Consider the following 20,287-nt stretch of genomic DNA (forward strand, 5'->3'; position numbering starts at 1 on the left):
TTGTAATCTTTGAAATATTTGTGGCATGGCAAATATTTTCACTCGCCTCCATTTCCGCATAGCCAGAAGTTAGTCAAGGGGAATGGTTGGAAGTAGTTGGCTATCAACGGGAATATTTAGGAAAAACTTCCACTTTTTCGCAACTGCCCCGAGGCGGCCAAGTCCACCTACAGCACTAAATAATAAAGCGTAACCAGCAAAAGGCGTGCCTAAGTTTGGCTTTGGCTGTTTTGGTTTGGGTTTAGGCCATGGGACTTTAGTGACTTTGGCCAGAGAATCCCAGAGTCCCACAGCCAGAGCACCTAGGCCTACTTATGTAAGTAAGGCTGCCAGTGCTTGTGTCTTGTATTTTATGGTTTGTGTACACATTTTTGCACACATGCGCGCCGGGTCATTCAACTTGTTGTAGCAGAAATCCATGGCCATGGTCAGGTGGGTGGGGAAACGGGGGCATCAAGGAGATGCAGGCGGAACAGGTGAGGCAGGAGGAGCGAAGGCGGTGCGCGCGCGCTTTCCTAGAATAAACAAAATGCACGACTCGGCCGAGAGCCGCCAACAACTTTGGCTTTGGCCAGGCCCGATGCTTGGCTGCTTGGCTGCTTGAGCACACGAAGAAGCCAAGTTTGCTGATGTAGCACTGAGAGAAAAGTCAATGTCTAAGCAAGTAGCAAGGTGAAACATAAATCATGATCTATCTGACTTAAAACTCAAACTTCTATAGACTTATAAAGGCCACATATCCATTCATAAACTTAGTTAGGATTCTTTCGGTCAGTGTACTGTTGTTGCATCCACATCAACACCACCAACATGCAGCAGCGGCAGCAACTTGGCTGACTAACTGACTGACTGACTTCTGTTTGTTGGACCGACACGACCATGTTTGATGTGTACCATAGTCATCATTATCATCATCATCTTCTTTGCCAGCTAGCAACTCAGGCGTCCCCATCGTAATGATGATGTATATGTGGCTTGTTTTAGTTGTTGCACTTGCGCAGCACAAAATTGTTGCATAAGTTTACATTACAAGGCAGTCGGTCTCTTGGCAACTGGGGATTGTCTTGGTTTGCTGGCTTACGGCTTACTACTGCTGCTGCTGCTGCTGGCCACATGATTGACTCCCATTGCCAAGTCCGAAGCCAAAATTCTGCACTTCGCAGTGCCAAGGCTTAAGTTCAGTCAAGTGGTGAGGCTACCCCTCTAAGGGGGGGCTCCCTCGATCCCTCGCCGACAATCCTTAACAGTTAATGTGTGAATTTTTATGCGTTGCCAGGCTCGGTCGTGTTGTTGTTCTTACCGCATAAAATGTAATTTACATCCGTTAGCTTCGAGTGAGATGGAGCCTCCATCTTCTCTGGTTCGAAATTGCTACTCTGATTTGTGGCTGCCGTTCGGAGTCTGGAGTCTGGATTCTGGATTCTCGATTCTGGCCTTAGTCGCGTCCAAATTCATGCTTATGAGCACTTGCCGTTAGGATTTTCATTGTTGTTTCGCCTGCAATTTGTTCACAAATTGTATGGGCCAGGTATTTTTGCCATTGCCTTTACCTTTGCGTTTGCCTTCGATTTAAATGTGGATCCCGGCAAAGAGTCGAGTCATTGGGACTGCTGTGGCCCCCCCAAGTATGCGGAAATTAAAATGTGAAATATTCGAGAAATTGTCAACCCTTCAACTAGACGCAATTAATCAAAGTTGAGGCCGCCAGCAGCAGCGCAGCAGCAACAATTCATAAAACAGCAATTTGTCAAATCATTTCTGCAGCAACAAGTGGCAGCAACAACAGCAGCAGCAACAGCTTTGCCTTGCTGGCCAACTGTCAGCTTAGACAATTTGTTTGAGCCATTTTTTTCCCTCTGGGGGCAGTGTGCAGTTTACAGTGTGGGACACACGCAGCCAGCTTTCTTGGCCAGAATGGCCACTACGTGCCATTTTTCCTGGATTTAGTGCTGCTGTTGGATGTTGGATGTTGCAGCCAGGCTGCATTTTGATTATGTGGTAATAACACGTTGCACGCATACAAAGCCAAGGCAAGCCAAGCTGCTGCTGATGTTGCCTGCTGCAATTTGGTGTTGCTCTTGGCTTTAAGACCCTGTTATCACGCCGGACAAGGCTATCAAGAGGCTAAGAAAAAGCCTGGCCTACGCAAGTATCAAGATACCCTGCTACCCTGCTACCAATTTCAATTGCATGCTGGCACAATTAGAGTTTGGCATTCGCGGCAATGGATAAATTAATTTATTATGGTCATGACGATGGCTAACGGATATGGCCATCATAAAATTCCCCCTCTATGGGGGAACAACAAGTATGGCATTTCATTAAATAATAAAGATTCCTTCTACCTTCTCTCATTGCAGCCCCGGTTCAGGAGTACACGGAGATCCAACAGTATTCGGGTAAGTCTGAGAGCCTGCAATTCCGCAACTCTGATTAACTGGCAGCCATAACTATCGAGAAAACAGGAGCCTAATAAAAGTGCATTTAGATCGGTTCTGTTTTTATGATGATTACATTTTGGTTCGACAAGGCGGAAGTGGAAGATTTATGGCATTTGAGTAATCTCTCTCTCACCCTCTCTTACATTTTTCTTTTTATATATTTTATCAATATTTTAATTGAATTTTGATCGTTTCGGTGGCATAAATGGTTAATTGGCTATCCGCTTGTCATAAGCCGCTAATCGGTGCCCAATTATCAAGCCAATCGCCGTCATAAAGCCGCATTAGCCGAGGTGTGAAGAGACACATGGCGAAGACAAATGGAAACATAAAGAAACAAGCGTTGCCTTTTTTACGAGTTATGCTGGAAACGTGAGCAGTGAGAGACCCCCTTAACCCCAAGAGAGAAACAAACTCAAACTCAAACCCAAACCCCTACCCATACCCCTACCCATACCCCTACCCAAACACAGAGTCAGAGATTTCAATCAAAAAATGGTCTAGCCGGTTCACAGTAGCCGGCTAAACTGGCGCGCTTAACGTGTTAATGATGTGATGTGAAATTTATTGCGGGTGGACGTCACTAAATTAGGCAGCCAGTCAGAAACACTGGACTTACGGACACACGACGTGCGCATATTTTAAGACTCAACGACGACGACAGTTGACTTTTGTTTAACGACACTGATGAGCAATAAAAATTTGTCTATAGCTTCACGTATTATGACAGCCAACTGGCGCTAAGCCACCGATTTATGGCCCGAACGACACAGTAGCACAAATCTCAAATGAAAATCACATACGGGTATAATATGAAAGATGCCCCGGTTGCATAACTTATGTCTAGAATTTATTAGCCAGAAAAGTTGCATTGTTTTGAGAGTAGGAACATCAGTTTCCCAGGCTCTAGGCTGCGTCCCAGATTTCTAAAGCTCACTCTCTCGAATTATCTTGGTTTCTTTTTGCAGAAGGCTGCTACTATAACTATGCGCATTACCAAGAGGGCGACCGCATCATGACCAATGAGCCGTGTCTGAACTGCACCTGCCACAACCGCATGCTGATGTGCTACCTGCGCGTCTGCCCCTTCACCAAGCCCATTGGCCACGACTGCATCGTGGAGAAGCGGGAGGACCAGTGCTGTCCCATCATCACCTGCCCAGAAGGTGAGTCTTTGCAGGAGTCTTCAAAAGACCGCAGTGCTTAATGGCCAATTTCGCGATTGATTTAGTCCCTGTGGATGTGCCTTATCACACCCCGGAACCCGGTACCGAATTGAGCATCCCCGAGAAGTTCGGTTGCAGCATCGAAGAGAAGTTCTACCCCGAAGGCGCCCAGGTGCCATCAAATCCCAACAAGCCTTGCGAACTCTGCTACTGCATCAACAACCAGACCAAGTGCGTCATGCAGGAGTGCACTCTCCACGTGGACGGCTGCCTGCCCATATATAACAAGGGTTCCTGTTGCCCAGTGCGCTACAGTTGCGGTAAGCTATATGGGAAAAGTAATCCTTTGTAACCATAAACTTATCACCCGCTTTCCTCTTTTCAGACCACGAAAACGAGTTGGACTTTGTGGACCAGTCGACCACTACTACCACCACCACAGTACGCCCCACAACTGGCTTCATCCTGGCCAGCACCATGACGCCGCCAACTACCACAGACTGTATCCATGATGGAGAGGTCTACGCCGATGGAGCCTCCCTGAAGGGCAAGAATGCCTGTGAGCATTGCTACTGTATGCGTGGAGATATCGTTTGCGCTGTCCAGGAGTGCGAGGTGCCAATGATGGCGGCCAATGGAAAGTCTTGTCGCGCCATGCCAGCTGCCGAGGGCGAGTGCTGCCCCAGCAACTATGTCTGCGAGGATGATAGTGCCACCACCGAAATTGTTGAGATTTCCACGCAGGAGAGCGCCACTTCGGTTCCAGCCAAGGGTATTCATGATGAAATCCCCAAGGAGGATCAGGATCTGCAAGAGCACATCGATGACGAGGAGAAGGAACAGGATAAGGAGAAGGAGAGCGCCACTGATATTCCTTCTGCGGAGTTGGGAAGCGGCGATGTTGAGGACGAAGAAGAGGAGAAGGATAAGGCCACTACCGTTGCTCCAGTCCATGTCACGGACGAGAAGGACTTCTCTTTCGAGCCCGAATCATCCACCGCTGGCATTGCCTCTGATTCCAGGATCGATGTACCATCGTCCACCGAGGAATCTAAGGAATCATCCACCGAAGCCGCCGAGGAAGAGATTGTCAAGACCACCCCAGAGCCTGAGGGTAGCGGTGAAGAGGATGTGTCTAAGCCTGTCGAGATTCCCGAGAAGGAAATCACTGAAGACGAACTCATCAAGGTCAGCACTTCTGCTCCTGCTAAGGCCAGTCCTGAGGATGAAGTGGTCAAGGCCACCACCACGGCACCAACAGAGGAAGAGGATGTTAAGCCCACGAGTGCCGGAACTATTAGCGAGGAAGGAGATGAGGGTAAGCCCACATCCTCGGAGGAGGAAAGCGGTGAAGAAGATAAGGATGCCAAGGCCACACCAGCTCCAGAAGATACTGAAGAGGAAGTCAAACCCACCTCCGCTCCAGTTGCAAGTGATGAGAAGGAACAAGAGCCCAAGCCCACTGAAGGAAGCGGCGAGGAAGAGGAGGAAATTAAGCCCACTTCAGCTCCAGCAGCGGATGCAGTGCCAGAGGAAGCCACATCAGCTCCTGAAGAAAGCAAAGAACAGGAAGAAGAGAAGTCCACTGAAGCTCCATCAGCAATCGATGATTCGGAGGCAGGCAAGCCCACTGAATCTTCAGAGGAAGCTAGCGGAGAAGGAGAAGATATTGTCAAGGCAACCACACCTGCTGGAGAAGCCAGTATCGCAGAAGAAGAACCGGTCGTCCCTGGAACCCTGCCTCCCAGCATCGCAGGAGAAGAAGAGTTCGTTAAGGAAACCACGCCTGCCGGAGAACCCAGCAGCGAAGAAGAGATCGTCAAGGGAACCACACCTGCCGGAGAAACCAGCAGCGATGCAGACAAGGAGATCATCAAGGAGACCACACCTGCCGGAGACGCTAGTACCGAAGGAGAAGAAGAGATCGTCAAGGCAACCACACCTTCCGAAGAATCCAGCAGCGAAGGGGAGGAGGAGATCGTCAAGGGAACCACACCCGCCTCAGAATCCAGCAGTGAAGGAGAGCCGGAGATCGTCAAGGAAACCACACCCGCCGGAGAACCTAGCAGTGAAGGCGAGGAAGAGATCGTCAAGGGAACTACACCTGCTCCAGAATCCAGCAGCGAAGGCGAGGAAGAGATCGTCAAGGAAACAACACCTGCTCCAGAATCCAGCAGCGAAGGCGAAGAGGAAGTCATCAAGGCTACCACTTCTGCTCCTAAGACCGACTTCGAGGGCATCAAAGAACCAGAGACTGCCACGGAAGTTCCGGAGAAAGAAGGCGAGGACTTGGTTAAGCCCACAACGCCAATCGCTGAGGCTGAAGAAGAACCCATTGCCGGAACACCAATCCCAACTGAAGATATCAGTGCCGAAGAGGAGATTGTCAAGGCCACCACTCCAAAGACCCTCGGAGAGCAGCAACAAACTGGGGAGGAATCCACCGAGTTGCCAGTGGAAGAAGGTGATCTACCAAGCTCGACCAGTGCCCCAGCAATTGCTTCCTCGACCGAAGGTGTCCAGGAGGGTTCAGTTGAAACGACATCTACGGCTCCTGCCCGAGCTGGCGACAAGGATGAAGCCAGCGCCACCGAACCCACTTCCGATGACAAGGACGAAGATGAGGTCGAAGAGGATGCCACAGACTTGCCAGTCGAGGATGCAGTCCAGAGCACAACTGCCAGGACCACCACTACCGAGAAGACCAAAGAGGAGTCCTCAACCGAAGCCGAGGAGGCTGAAATCGAGCCATCCACTGTTACCCCCGTTGACAAAGAGGAGGTCCCAGCAGGTGAGCCTGCAGACAAGGATCAGAAGGATGAGGAAGATGTACAGGCAAGCACTGAGCTGCCAACCAAATCCGATATTGTGCCACCCGTTGTCGATGCCGAAGCCTCCACCAGTCAGCCTGAGACCAGCGATGAAACCGCTACAGATAAGCCAACCTCTGTCTATCTGCCTCCCGCTGGAGAAAAGGACTCTTCGGAGGAAGAGCAATCAGCCACTGAACCCTCTGCCCAAGAAGAGCCATCTAAGCCTGTGGAGACCACCCCTGTGCCCCAGGAAGTATCATCCAGCACTGCCAAGGTTGACAATCGCAATGACTTCGAAACAGAGAAGCCAACACAGCCACCAAGTGGAGAGGATCAAAGCTCCTCCTCCGAGCCCTTGCCCGCCATGGATCTGCCCGCTGTTATTCCAGGCGAAGGTGATTGCCTGGTGGAGGGCAAGACCTATGCCAACAACACTATTGTGCCCGCAACTGCTCCCTGCGACGTGTCCTGCAGATGCATCAGCAGCCTCGTGTCTTGCCAGCAAATGGAGTGCAAGTTGCCCGAGAACCTGGAGAAATGTACCCTGGCTGCCGATCTTGTGGATGGTTGCTGTCCCACTTACGTCTGCGATGAGAGCGCTGAAAGTGCTGAAAAGGAACAGGACTCTACTGCTAAGCCCGACGACAAGATCGACGAGGATGTCTCCGAGATCAGCACTGAGCAAATTCCCAAGGACGTCATCATGCCCACTGGCATTACTGAGCGTCCTCTTTCTCATGTCAAGCCCGATGAAGAGATCCAACCAGTAACCTCCGTTCCCTCACAGGCTGAGGAATCTACCACTGCACAGGCCGAAAAGAAACCAGTTGATGAATCCGCTGAGGATAAGAAACCAGTTGAAGAATCCGAGGAGGATAAGAAACCAGTTGAAGAATCCGAGGAGGATAAGAAACCAGTTGAAGAATCCGAGGAGGATAAGAAGCCAGTTGAAGAATCCGAGGAGGATAAGAAACCAGTTGAAGAATCCGAGGAGGATAAGAAACCAGTTGAAGAATCCGAGGAGGATAAGAAACCAGCTGAGGACTCAGAAGAAAAGGAGAAGCCTTCGCCTGCTGTCACACCTGCTGATGAGATCGAACAGGAAACCCAGAAACCACTTGACAAGGAACCTAAGCCCGAGGACGAGAAGAAGCCGGAAGATGAAATCTTGGCAGCCACTGAGCAACCCGAGTCTTCCACTCCCTCCCAGTTTGCCGACGATGCCGAGAAGGAGACTGAAGACAAACTGGCCACGACATCTGCTCCTATTCCAAGTGAGGAAGAAGCCAAGCCTGTCGAAGATGAGAAACCCGCTGCAGAAGAGAAACCGACTAAGGCTGAGGCCATCCCAGAAGCTACCACAGCTCAGCCCGAGAAGGAGTCACCTGAGTCCGCAACTGAGTTGCCAGCTGCTGATCTCGACAAGAAACCAGAGGCTGAGGAACCAACTCCAGCTACCGTGGCGCCTGAGACCGATAAGATTCCTGAAGTTCAGACTAGTGTTCCAGCTGGCGATGAGATCGAAGAATCTGATAAATTCACGACTGTTGCTCCATCGAAGGCTTCTGATGAAACGGAACCAGCTAGCGATGAAGATATCGTTCCTCCTACCTCGGTGCCCATTGAAAGTGAAATTGAAATCACCACCCAGAAGCCAATCGTGCATGGACCACCACTGCCCACACTTGCCCCAGCACAGCCAGAGAAGCCTGTCGAGGAAGAGAGCTCCACTGAGGCTGAAATCAGCACTGAACCAAGCGCTGAAGTTGAGAAGGATACCTCTGATGAGACATCCGAGTCAGACAATGAAATCGAGGGCGATGCTACTCCTGCTCCTGCTCCTGCTCCAGTATCTGCTGATGAGGACAAGGCCCCAAGCACTGAAAAGACAGTTGAAGACGAAGAAAAGGGCACCACAGTTGCCCCAGCTGTTGGCGATGAGGAGGAGTCCAATTTGCCCAAGCTGCCTCAAGATATCTTTGAAGAGGAAGTGCCTGCCGCCATTACCACCCCAGCTCCAGCGAAGGCCGAGGATGAGCAGAAACCAGTTGAAGAAGGAGAGAAACCAGTCGAAGATGAAGAGAAACCAGTCGAAGATGGACAGAAGCCTATTGAAGACGAGACCTCCACATCAGCTTCTGCTGAAAATGAGATTGAGCCTGAATCTGATCGCGCAACCACAGCTGCTCCTACTAAGGAAGGCGCTGAAGAAGCATCTACTGGAGCTCCTGCATCTGACGAGAGCAAGGAAACCCCTGAATCTGAATTGCCCACAACTGTTGCCCCCGCTGATGAAAAGGTTCCAACAAGCAGCATCACTCCCGATGAGGAAGCTTCTGCCACTTCTGCTCCTGTTGCCAAGCCTGATGAAGATGTAGAGAAGGAAACCAGCACAGAAACTCCCACTGGCATTCCTGAATCTTCTGAAGAAGAGGACAAGGAAACATCTACGGCTAAGACGCCATCTCAGGTGGCCGAGGAGAAACCTGAAACTCCTGCTGAAACTCCAGAGAAAGAAGAGGAAGCTGTTGAGGTCACCACAGTTCCAACGACCGCTGATGAAGTGCCTCCTATCCAGAGACTGCCCGAGGAAGTTCTTGCTGAGATTCCTCAGCCTTCGACCGAAACCGGAATTAAGGCGGAAGGTGAAACTACTGCTGCTCCAAGCATTGGCCAAGAGGAACCTGCTGTTACTGAAATCGATCAAGAAGTCACCACAGTGGCTCCTATCTCTGAGAAGGATGAGAAGCCAACTGAGGAAGAGAAACCAGTGGAAGAGAAGCCAACTGAGGAAGAGAAGCCAACTGAGGAAGAAAAACCAAGTGGAGAAGAGCCATCTGAGGAAGAGGAGAAAGAGAAGCCCACAGAACAGGACATATCCACTGAGGTTCCTGCTAAGATCGCCACCCCCGCAGATAAGCTTGAAACTGAGGCTGCCTCCACTGAAACTCCTGAGGAGGGACCTACTGAATCTTCTGAGGAAATTGAGCCATCGACTGAAGCAAGTCTTGAAGAGCAGCCTGAAGACAAGCAGCCCTCATCCACGGCCCAAGCTCCAGTTGAGAAGATTCCTGAAATCTCCACCGAACTGCCAGTTGAAAGTGCCGAGAAACCTACAACCATTGCTCCTGTTGCCGCCGATGAAGATACCTCTGGTCCGTTGGACGAAAAGATTCCCTCAGTTTCCAGTGAGGAAGACCAGAGTCCAGAAGTCACTACTGTCGCACCGCAAGCGGCTGAAGAGGATAAGAAACCATCTGAAGATGAGCCTTCTTCCACTGACAAGGTACCAGAAGAAGAAGACAAGAAGCCCGTGGACGAGAAGGTGGCAGAAGAGAAACCTGAGACTGCAACTCAAGTGCCTGAGCTGGCAGAGGAGGCGGTTCCTTCGTCTACGTCTGCCCCAATTGCTGGTGGAGACCTCGAAAAGGAGGAAGATGCCACTACTGCCTTGCCTGTCCAAGAGGAGGGAGAAGCTATCAAACCAACCCTTGCACCATCTGCTGAAATTCCTGAATCATCCGAAAAGGAACCCACAGTACCTGAACAGGAAGTGGAATCTGAAACCAAGCCCAGCACTGAAGAGTCTGACGAGAAGCCCATTGGGGACACTGCCTCTGCAACATCTGGACCCATTGACAAAGCTTCCACAGTCGCTCCTACCAAGGAAGAATCGAGCACTGCTGCTAGCCCAGTTTCGCCTGCTGTTCAAGACGATGAAACTAAGGATGCCACCACTGTATCACCAGTGGCCGATGAGAAAGAAGTGGCTGCTCCCCAGGATGATACCAAGACATCTATTGATGTATCCACCGATTCTCCCGTTGCCCAAGAGGATGAAGAACAAGATAAAACCGAGGCTCCAGTTGCAGCCACTACTGCTGCATCGCCTGCCTCTGATTCCACTGCTGATTCTTCTACTCCTTCAATGGATGTTCCGTCTGCCGAGGAAATCGAACCGAAGCCAATGGAAGAGAGCATGTCCCAGACTGTTGCTCCGCATACTGCCGATGAGTCTGCGCCCACATCCGCTGAGGATGAAGACCAGTCTCCAGTTACTGTGTCTCCTCAGGATGCTGAAAAGACTCCAGTTACCGCAGTTCCCGTCGACACTGAAAAGACTCCAGTTACCGCGGCTCCCGAGGATGCTGATAAGGTTTCAGCCCCAGTTTCTCCCCAGGATGCTGATGAGTCCCCAGCCACAGTTTCTCCCCAGGATGGTGAGGAAGTTCCAGTTACAGCGGCTCCTCAAGATGAAGACAAAATCCCATCCACGCTGGCTCCTCGCACTGATGAGAAAGTTCCACCTACTGCTGCTCCTGTGGATGATGAGAAGATTCCAGCTACAGCAGCTCCTCTTGATGACGAAAAGATTGCATCTACAGCAGCACCTGTGGATGATGAAAACATTCCTACTCCAGTTTCTCCAGTTGTTTTCGATGTGGAGCCAAGCAGCGAGCAGCCTTCTGTATCTGAAGATGTTGGTGAAGAGAGCACCGAACCAGCTGTCCATGATGCCGAGGATAGCACTGATGAGCCCGCAGCTGATGCTAAACTGAAGCCACCTACTCCCGCACCAGCGATCCCATCAGAATCTCCAGTCACAGAGGCTGAGATTGTACCGGAAACTGCAGCTCCAGAGGTTGAGAAGGAGGTGCCAGAAACAGCAGCTCCAGAGGCGGAGAAGGATGTGCCAGAAAAGACCACGGAACAACCAGACCTAGAGAAGGAGGTACCAGAAAAGGCCACTGAACAGCCAGAATCAATTGACGAGAAGACCACTCCAGAGCCAGTCGTGAAGCCCAGCTTGGATTCCACCGAGGAGGGTGAGGAGTCTGTTGAGTCCGAAGAGGAACATGCTCCAGTCACGGAGGCAGCTGACAAGGAGGATGAGAGCAAGGAGACTGAGGAGGAAACTGACAAGAAACCAGTGCCAGAGGAGCCTGAGGTGCCCGCCGTAGTTTCGGAGATTCCTCAGCCAAGTGATGAGGCCATTCCCACCACTTCCCACCCACTGTTCTCGCACCTGCCAAGCAGCTCTACCAAGGCGCCAGCCATCGATGATCGCGTGGGCGAAGATCAAGAAGAGAACACCACCGTCAAATTGAGCAGTTCCAGCACCACAGATGCTCCTGTTACAGCAGCTCCATCGACAACGACGGTGGCCAGCCAACAGCAGCAGCCAATCACACCACCACCCTATGGCCATGCTCCTGAGTACGAGGACGAGTACGACGAGGAGGAAGTCTTCGGACCTGGTACTTGCCGTTACGCTGGCAAACTGTATGTGTCCGCCCAACAGATACCACGTGACGATCCTTGCGACTTCTGCTTCTGCTTCCGAAGCGACATCATCTGTCTGCAGCAATCGTGCCCGCCGCCAATCGCCGGCTGCCACGAGGAGCCCATCTCTGGCTTCTGCTGCCCACGCTACGAGTGCCCAGTGTCCATGGCCGCTGTGTTGAACATCACCACGAGCACCACCACGACCAGCACCACCCTGCCGCCCCACTTCATGCATTATTCGCACGGTGAGGCGGTAAAGCACACCGGCTGCCTGATCAACGGCCGTTCCTACCGCGTGGGCCAGCAAATCGAGTCCACGAGCGGTCCCTGCATCAGCTGCACGTAAGTATACGGAAGATTTCCTGAGTTAGAGATACTCCCCATTTCTTTCTTTATCTGGCTAACAATTAACCTGAATCTGTTTTTCTTCCGTTTCAGTTGCGGTGGAGACGGCAAGATGAAGTGCGATCCCCAGCAATGCGTCCCCGAACCCACCATGCAGCAGGTGATGGCCGCCGTGGCGTCGGGACGCAAGAGATGAACCACCAGCCATGCTCACTAAATATAATTTAACTAATTCTTAAGCACTGCAGACAACAATCACGAACCGACGAACCAACCAGCCCAGATAGCACCACTCGCCAACTAGCAGCAATAGCAATAGAGATCACCACTAGAGCCAGAAACAACTAGCAGAAACCAGAAACCAGATACAGAATCTAGAAACGGAATACCATAGAAATAGGTGCCAAAAGCCAAAAGCAATAGTGAACCAGGACAAGATGCAATAGTGTTAATTTGGGTTTGCCGACATTTGCACACTTTCAATTGGATTACGCCCCCCACTTGTTTCGGATTAGGTTACGGTGACGAAGCAACCAGTGATATTGTACTGTATACATAGTATAGGTGCAATTAATTTAGACGCGCTCACTTAAAACGATTACTTATTTGTATGTGTACTAGTATTTTGGGCTTGTGACCCTAGTGACAGGACATATAGCCACCACAGCAGCCGACGTAGCGCGTGCCTTGTAAGGTCGTTCATTGTGCCCGCCGCCATACAATCGCTTTCAGGAGACTCTCAGCACCCCCAAAAAAAATATGTATGTATAGCGAAAATATTCCGGTTACGGATCGCAATCAATGGCGTTACGAAGCCACGGCATTCGGCCGCCGGACAGGATTCTACACTTGCCCACATCCGGCGGCTCACTCTTCTCCAATGCGCTTTTATAGTATTTTAGTCACCTTATTTTAAACATTATTATTTTTGTGTATAATTGTTGCTTCTAGTCTTCTTTTGTTGCAAGAGCAACGGAATCCGCCTGTAACACGCGCACAACCCGATCAATTCGATCGATCAAATCAGAATCAAAATCAGAATCAGATCAGATTAGATTGGATCGGGGAAATTGAATCAAATTGAGTTGAGTTGAGTTGAGAAACTGTATCTTCTATGAACTATTCCAAGCTTTTATACTTTTATATACAAAATACGTGTAGAGTGGAGAAACGAACGAACTAGTTTTTATAGCAATTTTACAAAACGAACGCACAAATTGCATAGTTTTAACGGATTGAATTTGTACTTCGCCCGCTGCACCTGCACCAGCACCAGGGTCAGGTGCATATGAGGTGGCCAAACCGTAGTCTACATAGAATTTTTAGATCAACTGAAACTGAAACTGAAACGGAAACTAATTACGGAACCGCAAAGATAAACAAAAAAAAACACTGTCGGATATGGCTACTGCTCGACTGACTGAAAATCAAACAGATCGAAGAGGAGTTATCTTTGTAAACTATTTTTTTTAACTACCAGCTGCCGCGCTGGTAATTACTTTATTGGTCGTAGGATAAAAAGAAACGAATGGATCTTCAGTCACTTGAGCCTTAGCAATAGACCGTAACCTGTAATCTTCAACGTTTTAATAACGCTGAATGAATACGAGCATCAATTAGTTTTATATAATCTCTAAATATAGTTGTAGCCCTAAGTATTTAATTTTAAAAATAAATAAATAAATTTTAATTTAGATCTTATTTATTTCATATGCCTTTTAAGAACAGCTCTTGTGTTTCCATACCTTATCATAATTTATATGCAGCTATTCTTTGTAATCTAATAAATAAATACAACGCTTTTTATTGAAATGTATATCAGCGTGTTTTTATTTAACAAAATTATACCTAAAGTCAAATGGTTATTTTGAATGATCGATACAATTTATAAAACTGTGGAAAGATATCAATTAGGGTAACGAAACATTTGTTTTAATAACTAAAAATTAAAGCTTCTTAAACATAAGATAAATGAAGGGTTTCTCTAAAAAATAATGGTTTAATTTTAAATATACAGATAAAAACGATAATTTTGTATTATAATTTGAATTTGAAATAAAAACTCACCAAAAAAGTTTAACTCCATTTTTATCGTACAAATAATCGAAAAATATCACAAGTTTACGGTATTTCCAAAAAATCCAGCTACGGGCACACTTTCAACCGGCAGCTAAACAATTTATAACAATTTCCGCTTATGGCCTAATTCCGTTCAAACCCCTGGTCCTCTAACTATAAGCTCCTCCAAATGGTGAATATATCCACCATAAATTGGCTCTTCGTCTGTGGCCTATCCTTTTGCGTGGGCGGGATTGCGGTCCTCAGTTTCATGCCACTGGGCTCAGGTTCGTATGCAAAATTTGAAGACCTCCTTTTAATACTGATCCGGGAGCCTTTCTTTTTATAGACTGTGTTTGTCCGCTGTCAAACCCGCTGACCAGGCTGACTGGCGTCGGAGAGGGAGGATTGGCTGTGCAGAAAGAGCAACCACATGACCACGGTGGGGCCGCCCACAAAATGGCACTGCTGGTGCCGTTCCGGGATCGGTTCGAGGAGCTACTCCAGTTCGTGCCTCACATGACCGCATTCCTGCGACGCCAGGGAGTGGCGCATCACATCTTCGTGCTGAACCAGGTGGACAGATTCCGCTTCAATCGCGCATCCCTCATAAACGTGGGCTTTCAGTTTTCCAACGAAGTATATGATTATATTGCCATGCACGACGTGGACCTGTTGCCTTTAAACGACAATCTGCGCTACGAGTATCCCAGCAATTTGGGTCCCCTGCACATCGCCGGACCCAAGCTGCATCCGAAGTACCACTACGATAACTTTGTCGGAGGGATCTTGTTGGTACGGCGGGAGCACTTCCAGCAGATGAACGGCATGTCCAATCAGTACTGGGGCTGGGGACTGGAGGACGACGAGTTCTTCGTGCGCATCCGAGATGCAGGACTCCAGGTGACGCGGCCACAAAACATTAAGACTGGCACAAATGACACATTTAGGTGAGACCAGCTGTCCTAGCTCTTAATGAGCAGTTCTTATAAGTATTATTATTCCTTAGCCATATCCACAACCGTCATCATCGCAAACGGGACACTCAGAAGTGTTTCAACCAGAAGGAGATGACTCGCAAGCGGGACCACAAGACGGGCTTGGACAATGTCAATTATAAAATACTTAAGGTGCACGAGATGATCATTGACCAAGTGCCGGTGACCATCCTCAATATTTTGCTCGATTGTGATGTTAATAAAACGCCGTGGTGCGACTGCTCCGGTACGGCAGCGGCTGCCTCTGCGGTACAAACCTGATGGGTTGTGTTAAACCAAAGATCCTATGTTTATTTCTCTATATATGTGATTGTTTTGTAAATGCGCTAATACACGTGAACCATGCCGTAAAGGAATGTCCAGAAGAGCACGTAGGTGCAAAGGCCGCCCATGAACTGGTTGGTCAGCAGATTTCTGCGGTTGATGAAGAACTTGCGCCACTGGGTGCCTGATTTCAGGAGCACCAGGATCCAAAGAACGAATACGGACAGGAAGTAGAACAAGAAGCCAAGGGTTCCACTAAGACCCAGAATACCTGTAAATCAGCTGTGTTAATTTAGTTGAAAATGCATGAATTAAGCTCAATTACCAGCAGCGCATCCGGAGATGGCAGCCATAGATGTCCGACAGTACTCCACGGCGGATATGTTGTTCCGGATAGCGCCCTCGCTGTAAGCGATGATTTCGCCTGTCTTAGATTGTGTGGTCTTAACTCGGTTCATTTTAATTGATTAATTTCTTTTTTAATTTTTAGTAAAAACTTCTCCTGCTAGGAACACCGATATCGATAGGCAGTGCCGATAGGCGATAAGTGTGAACCGGTAACCGGTTCGTGAACTAAAATTTGGATTTCAATTTTATCATAATTTATTACGACCTAAGATTAATATCATATTTAAACTTTAAAATCAAATACAATCATTTAGTGCACTTTCTAATAGTTTACAGTTGCACAGTTGTACAGTTGTATAAGCATCATATCACATTAAAAGATTTTCTTAATTTTTTTCTCAGTGCATTTGACTTACAGTTCCGCAGAAGTGCTCATAATTGCGTTTGACATTCGCCCGGGCACGTCGCTTGTTGTTATTGGGATTGGGCTGGAGCGCTCGGACGGACAGTAATTCATTAAAATATGTGGTGATAACGCGAGCTGCCGAATTCTGAAATTCGTGCGTTTGACGTGGGTACTAACTACTATGCTGCCGCACAGAGACTTGTTTTGATTCGCGCAATTCCTGCCACACATCACACGACCAACCCAAACACCCACCTAGTTCCTCCTCCTCAACCAGCAGCTGCTCCACCACACCATTAGGAAAGGCAATTAAAAAATCAATCAGAGGGCCCTAATTGAAAGCTGCCTCCGTCGAAATGTCGCCGAAGAACTGCGCGGTGTGCGGGGACAAGGCGCTGGGCTACAACTTCAATGCTGTCACCTGTGAGAGCTGCAAGGCTTTTTTCCGGAGGAACGCTCTGGCCAAGAAGCAGTTTACCTGCCCCTTCAACCAGAACTGCGATATCACCGTGGTCACCCGTCGGTTCTGTCAGAAATGCCGCCTGCGCAAGTGCTTGGACATCGGGATGAAGAGCGAGAACATCATGTCTGAGGAGGACAAGTTGATCAAGCGCCGGAAGATCGAGACCAACCGGGCCAAGCGACGCCTTATGGAGAACGGCACAGATGGAGGCGACGCCGATGGCGGCGATATAGATGACCACAAAGCCCCAGCTGACAGCAGTAGTAGCAACCTTGACCTGTACTCCGGATCACAGGACTCACAGAGCTGCGGCTCCGCAGACAGCGGTGCAAACGGGTGCTCCGGCGGCCAGGCCAGCTCCACGGGTTCACAGGTCAACCCGCTGCAGATGACAGCCGAAAAGATCGTCGACCAAATTGTATCAGACCCAGATCGAGCATCACAGGCTATCAACCGGCTGATGCGGACCCAAAAGGAGGCTATTTCAGTGATGGAGAAGGTTATCAGTTCACAAAAGGACGCCTTGAAACTGGTATCGCACTTGATCGACTATCCAGGTGGGTGCTTTAAGTAGTAGTTGTGGCCTTCTCCGCTAACCTAAGACCCCTTTGAATCGTTGCAGGCGACGCCCTCAAGATCATTAGCAAGTTTATGAACTCGCCCTTCAACGCTCTGACAGGTTAGTGTTTAGAATTAGTGTTTTATTACTTTTAATATTAAATCTCTTAAATATACAGTATTCACCAAGTTCATGAGCTCACCTACGGACGGCGTGGAAATTATATCAAAAATAGTTGATTCACCTGCGGATGTTGTTGAGTTTATGCAAAACCTGATGCATTCGCCGGAGGATGCCATTGATATAATGAACAAATTCATGAACACGCCAGCAGAGGCGCTGCGCATCCTAAACCGTATCCTAAGCGGCGGTGGGGCAAACGCAGGCCAGCAGACAACAGACCGCAAACCATTGCTGGAGAAGGAGCCAGCGGTGAAACCTCCTCCGCCGGCGGAGCGAGTTGACACCGTCATCCAAAGCATGCTAGGTAATAGCCCGCCGATTTCTCCGAACGACGCTGCCGTGGATCTGCAGTACCACTCGCCCGCCTCTGGAGAGCAGCCCAGCACATCGAGTAGCCATCCTTTGCCTTACATAGCCAACTCGCCGGACTTTGATCTGAAGACTTTTATGCAGACCAACTACAACGACGAGCCCAGCCTTGACAGCGACTTTAGCATTAACTCAATCGAGTCAGTGCTCTCCGAGGTGATTCGCATTGAGTATCAGGCCTTCAATAGCATACAGCACGCAGCATCGAAAGTCAAGGAGGAAATGTCATACATGGGCGGCAATCAGGCATCCTACGGCGGATGCAATTCAACTGGAAACAGTAACCAGCACCTGCAGCAGCCCATTTGCGCGCCCTCCACACATCAGATGGATCGTGAACTAAACGAGGCGGAACAGATGAAACTGCGGGAGCTGCGTCTGGCCAGTGAGGCTCTCTACGATCCCGTGGACGAGGATCTAAGCGCCCTGATGATGGGCGATGATCGCATTAAGGTAACCACCACCCTACGGTATTAGGCTATCGTTCTTTCATTTATAGCTCCAACACTAAGGCTTATCTAATCGGAGTGTGCAAGCGGCGATATATGTACATTCGGCACCTGGCAGTTTCTGGTCATTCGGTGATTCAGTGCGTATCTCAATGATGGCCTATGGGCTGTGTCTCCAACAGCCAGTTTCTGAAGTCCCAGCATTGCACCTCTCCCGAATGTAAACACAATTTTCAATGGGGTGGCTCGGATTTTGAAGACAAAAGAAATTAATTGAACATGATAAGTCATTTTTCCATGAAACAGTTAAGAGGGTTAAAACCAATTTAAAGTAGTACACCTGCTTCTAATTATAGTTTCCTTCTTCTAAGCAAATGCTTATGTTTTTTTGATTACGAAAATTGGCCTTAAACTAAGACCCTAGAACAGACAAACCGCTTTTATTTCTTTCTAGCTGAGTATGTAAACAAATGTGGTTATTTTTCGTTTAAACAAGATACATATTTTTATAACTAGCTTTACCTTTATGTTTTGAGATGTGTCAACAGTTCCACTAAACCTTTAAAACCTCAGGCGAAGTGACTTAAAATTATCCATACATGATTCACCTCTCCCACGAATCGTTTTGTCCAATAAATCGAGCCACCCTAGCTTTCATGCAATCAGAGCGTCTGGTCTGCCATGAGCAGGGCAGACAGTGGCTTTATCAGCCTCTAGGCGTGCCAATTGTGACACTATCAACCATTATCAAGAGCACCAGCAGGCGCTCATGAGTCTCTAACCGTTGATTTGGCCGTTTATTGTCGCTTAAATTGTTTACCGTTTTCGCCTCATCGCAATTAGCACATTTCAGTATTGTTAATTAGGTAAAACGATACAATTTTTTGACGAAATATATAGAGCAGCCAGGTGTTGGGCGCTATGATAAGCGGTGCTCCACCACTCGATTGAGTCACTTTCCAGGGAGAAGCCTTTACGATTATGGCGATAATAATGGCCACCTGTGCGTTCTGTTCCGTTTCGTTTGTTTGTTTTGTCAACCACAGCCCGACGACACTCGCCACAACCCAAAGCTACTGCAGCTGATCAATCTGACGGCGGTGGCCATCAAGCGGCTTATCAAAATGGCCAAGAAGATTACAGCATTCCGTGACATGTGCCAGGAGGACCAGGTGGCCCTACTCAAAGGGGGCTGCACAGAAATGATGATAATGCGCTCTGTCATGATTTACGACGACGATCGAGACGCCTGGAAGGTAACTTTAATTAATCTAATGCATTTTGTATTGGACTAATTTTTATTTGCTTTACAGGTACCCCACACCAAAGAGAACATGGGCAACATACGCACTGACCTGCTCAAGTTCGCCGAAGGTAATATCTACGAGGAACACCAAAAGTTCATCACAACATTCGACGAGAAGTGGCGCATGGACGAGAACATAATCCTGATCATGTGCGCCATCGTCCTCTTTACCTCGGCACGATCACGAGTGATTCACAAAGACGTGATTAGATTGGAACAAGTAAGTGTCCTTGTTATGTGCTTTCAAATAAGTTAAAAAGCATACTTTCTTTTTGATTCCATAGAATTCCTACTATTATCTTCTGCGAAGATATCTGGAGAGTGTTTATTCTGGCTGTGAGGCGAGAGACGCGTTTATCAAGCTAATCCAAAAGATTTCAGACGTGGAGCGTCTGAACAAATTCATTATAAATGTCTATTTGAATGTTAACCCATCCCAGGTGGAGCCCTTGCTGCGTGAAATATTTGATTTGAAAAATCACTAAAACCGATTCGTGTCGGGCATTTAATGCCGATGTCGACGCCGATGCCCAATGATTATTGAATCAACGAGCTCTAGTTGTTGTTGTTGATGTCTGTTTTATCTGTCGCTTGTAATGTTAGATTTTAATCGAATGTGATTGTTAGATTTGCATATACTGCATAGATTTTATATTTCTACATCAAAGAGAGCATATTTAGGATACCAAGTGCAAAGCAACACAATCTATATGTAATGTACACCGTTTAACTAGTTTCAAATAAACTAAACACTGATGCAATAAATAATATACAAATATTTTTCTCCTCTTAAAAACTATTGAATTATCTTTTGAACTGTTATAATCGGGTTT

The 20,287-nt window shown here is 48.3% G+C and overlaps 4 protein-coding genes across 5 annotated transcripts in view; 3 read left to right on the forward strand and 1 right to left on the reverse strand.

The window, feature by feature from the left end:
* LOC108113738 (titin) overlaps nucleotides 1-13,867 on the forward strand; it is a 39,115-nt gene extending 25,248 nt beyond the window's left edge. For both annotated transcript variants that reach the window (XM_041818780.1, XM_041818779.1), the window contains 5 exons: nucleotides 2,361-2,399; nucleotides 3,410-3,607; nucleotides 3,673-3,927; nucleotides 3,993-12,048; nucleotides 12,145-13,867. In XM_041818780.1, the coding sequence (XP_041674714.1) occupies nucleotides 2,361-2,399; nucleotides 3,410-3,607; nucleotides 3,673-3,927; nucleotides 3,993-12,048; nucleotides 12,145-12,247 (8,651 nt within the window). In that variant the 3' untranslated portion in view covers nucleotides 12,248-13,867. The remainder of the gene's footprint in view (nucleotides 1-2,360; nucleotides 2,400-3,409; nucleotides 3,608-3,672; nucleotides 3,928-3,992; nucleotides 12,049-12,144) is intronic.
* Nucleotides 13,868-14,184: 317 nt separating this feature from the next.
* LOC108113736 (beta-1,4-galactosyltransferase 7) lies at nucleotides 14,185-15,387 on the forward strand. The gene is made up of 3 exons (XM_017224423.1): nucleotides 14,185-14,396; nucleotides 14,459-15,059; nucleotides 15,119-15,387. Exons 1-3 carry the CDS (start codon nucleotides 14,300-14,302, stop codon nucleotides 15,366-15,368), a joined length of 948 nt encoding a protein of 315 aa, XP_017079912.1. The 5' UTR covers nucleotides 14,185-14,299; the 3' UTR covers nucleotides 15,369-15,387.
* On the reverse strand, nucleotides 15,373-15,902 carry LOC108113737 (ER membrane protein complex subunit 6). The gene is made up of 2 exons (XM_017224424.1): nucleotides 15,697-15,902; nucleotides 15,373-15,642 (listed from the first exon to the last, which is right to left on the reverse strand). Exons 1-2 carry the CDS (start codon nucleotides 15,827-15,829, stop codon nucleotides 15,434-15,436), a joined length of 342 nt encoding a protein of 113 aa, XP_017079913.1. The 5' UTR covers nucleotides 15,830-15,902; the 3' UTR covers nucleotides 15,373-15,433.
* A 274-nt stretch (nucleotides 15,903-16,176) lies between these two features.
* On the forward strand, nucleotides 16,177-20,219 carry LOC108113729 (nuclear hormone receptor HR96). The gene is made up of 6 exons (XM_017224415.2): nucleotides 16,177-17,145; nucleotides 17,211-17,267; nucleotides 17,326-18,152; nucleotides 19,195-19,404; nucleotides 19,462-19,674; nucleotides 19,739-20,219. The coding sequence occupies exons 1-6, from the start codon at nucleotides 16,482-16,484 to the stop codon at nucleotides 19,937-19,939; spliced, it is 2,172 nt and encodes a 723-aa protein (XP_017079904.1). The 5' UTR covers nucleotides 16,177-16,481; the 3' UTR covers nucleotides 19,940-20,219.
* The last annotated feature ends 68 nt before the right edge of the window (nucleotides 20,220-20,287 follow it).

This window comes from Drosophila eugracilis, unplaced genomic scaffold (genome assembly GCF_018153835.1).
Source record: "Drosophila eugracilis isolate 14026-0451.02 unplaced genomic scaffold, ASM1815383v1 contig_367, whole genome shotgun sequence".
Taxonomy (NCBI): Eukaryota; Metazoa; Arthropoda; class Insecta; order Diptera; family Drosophilidae; genus Drosophila; species Drosophila eugracilis.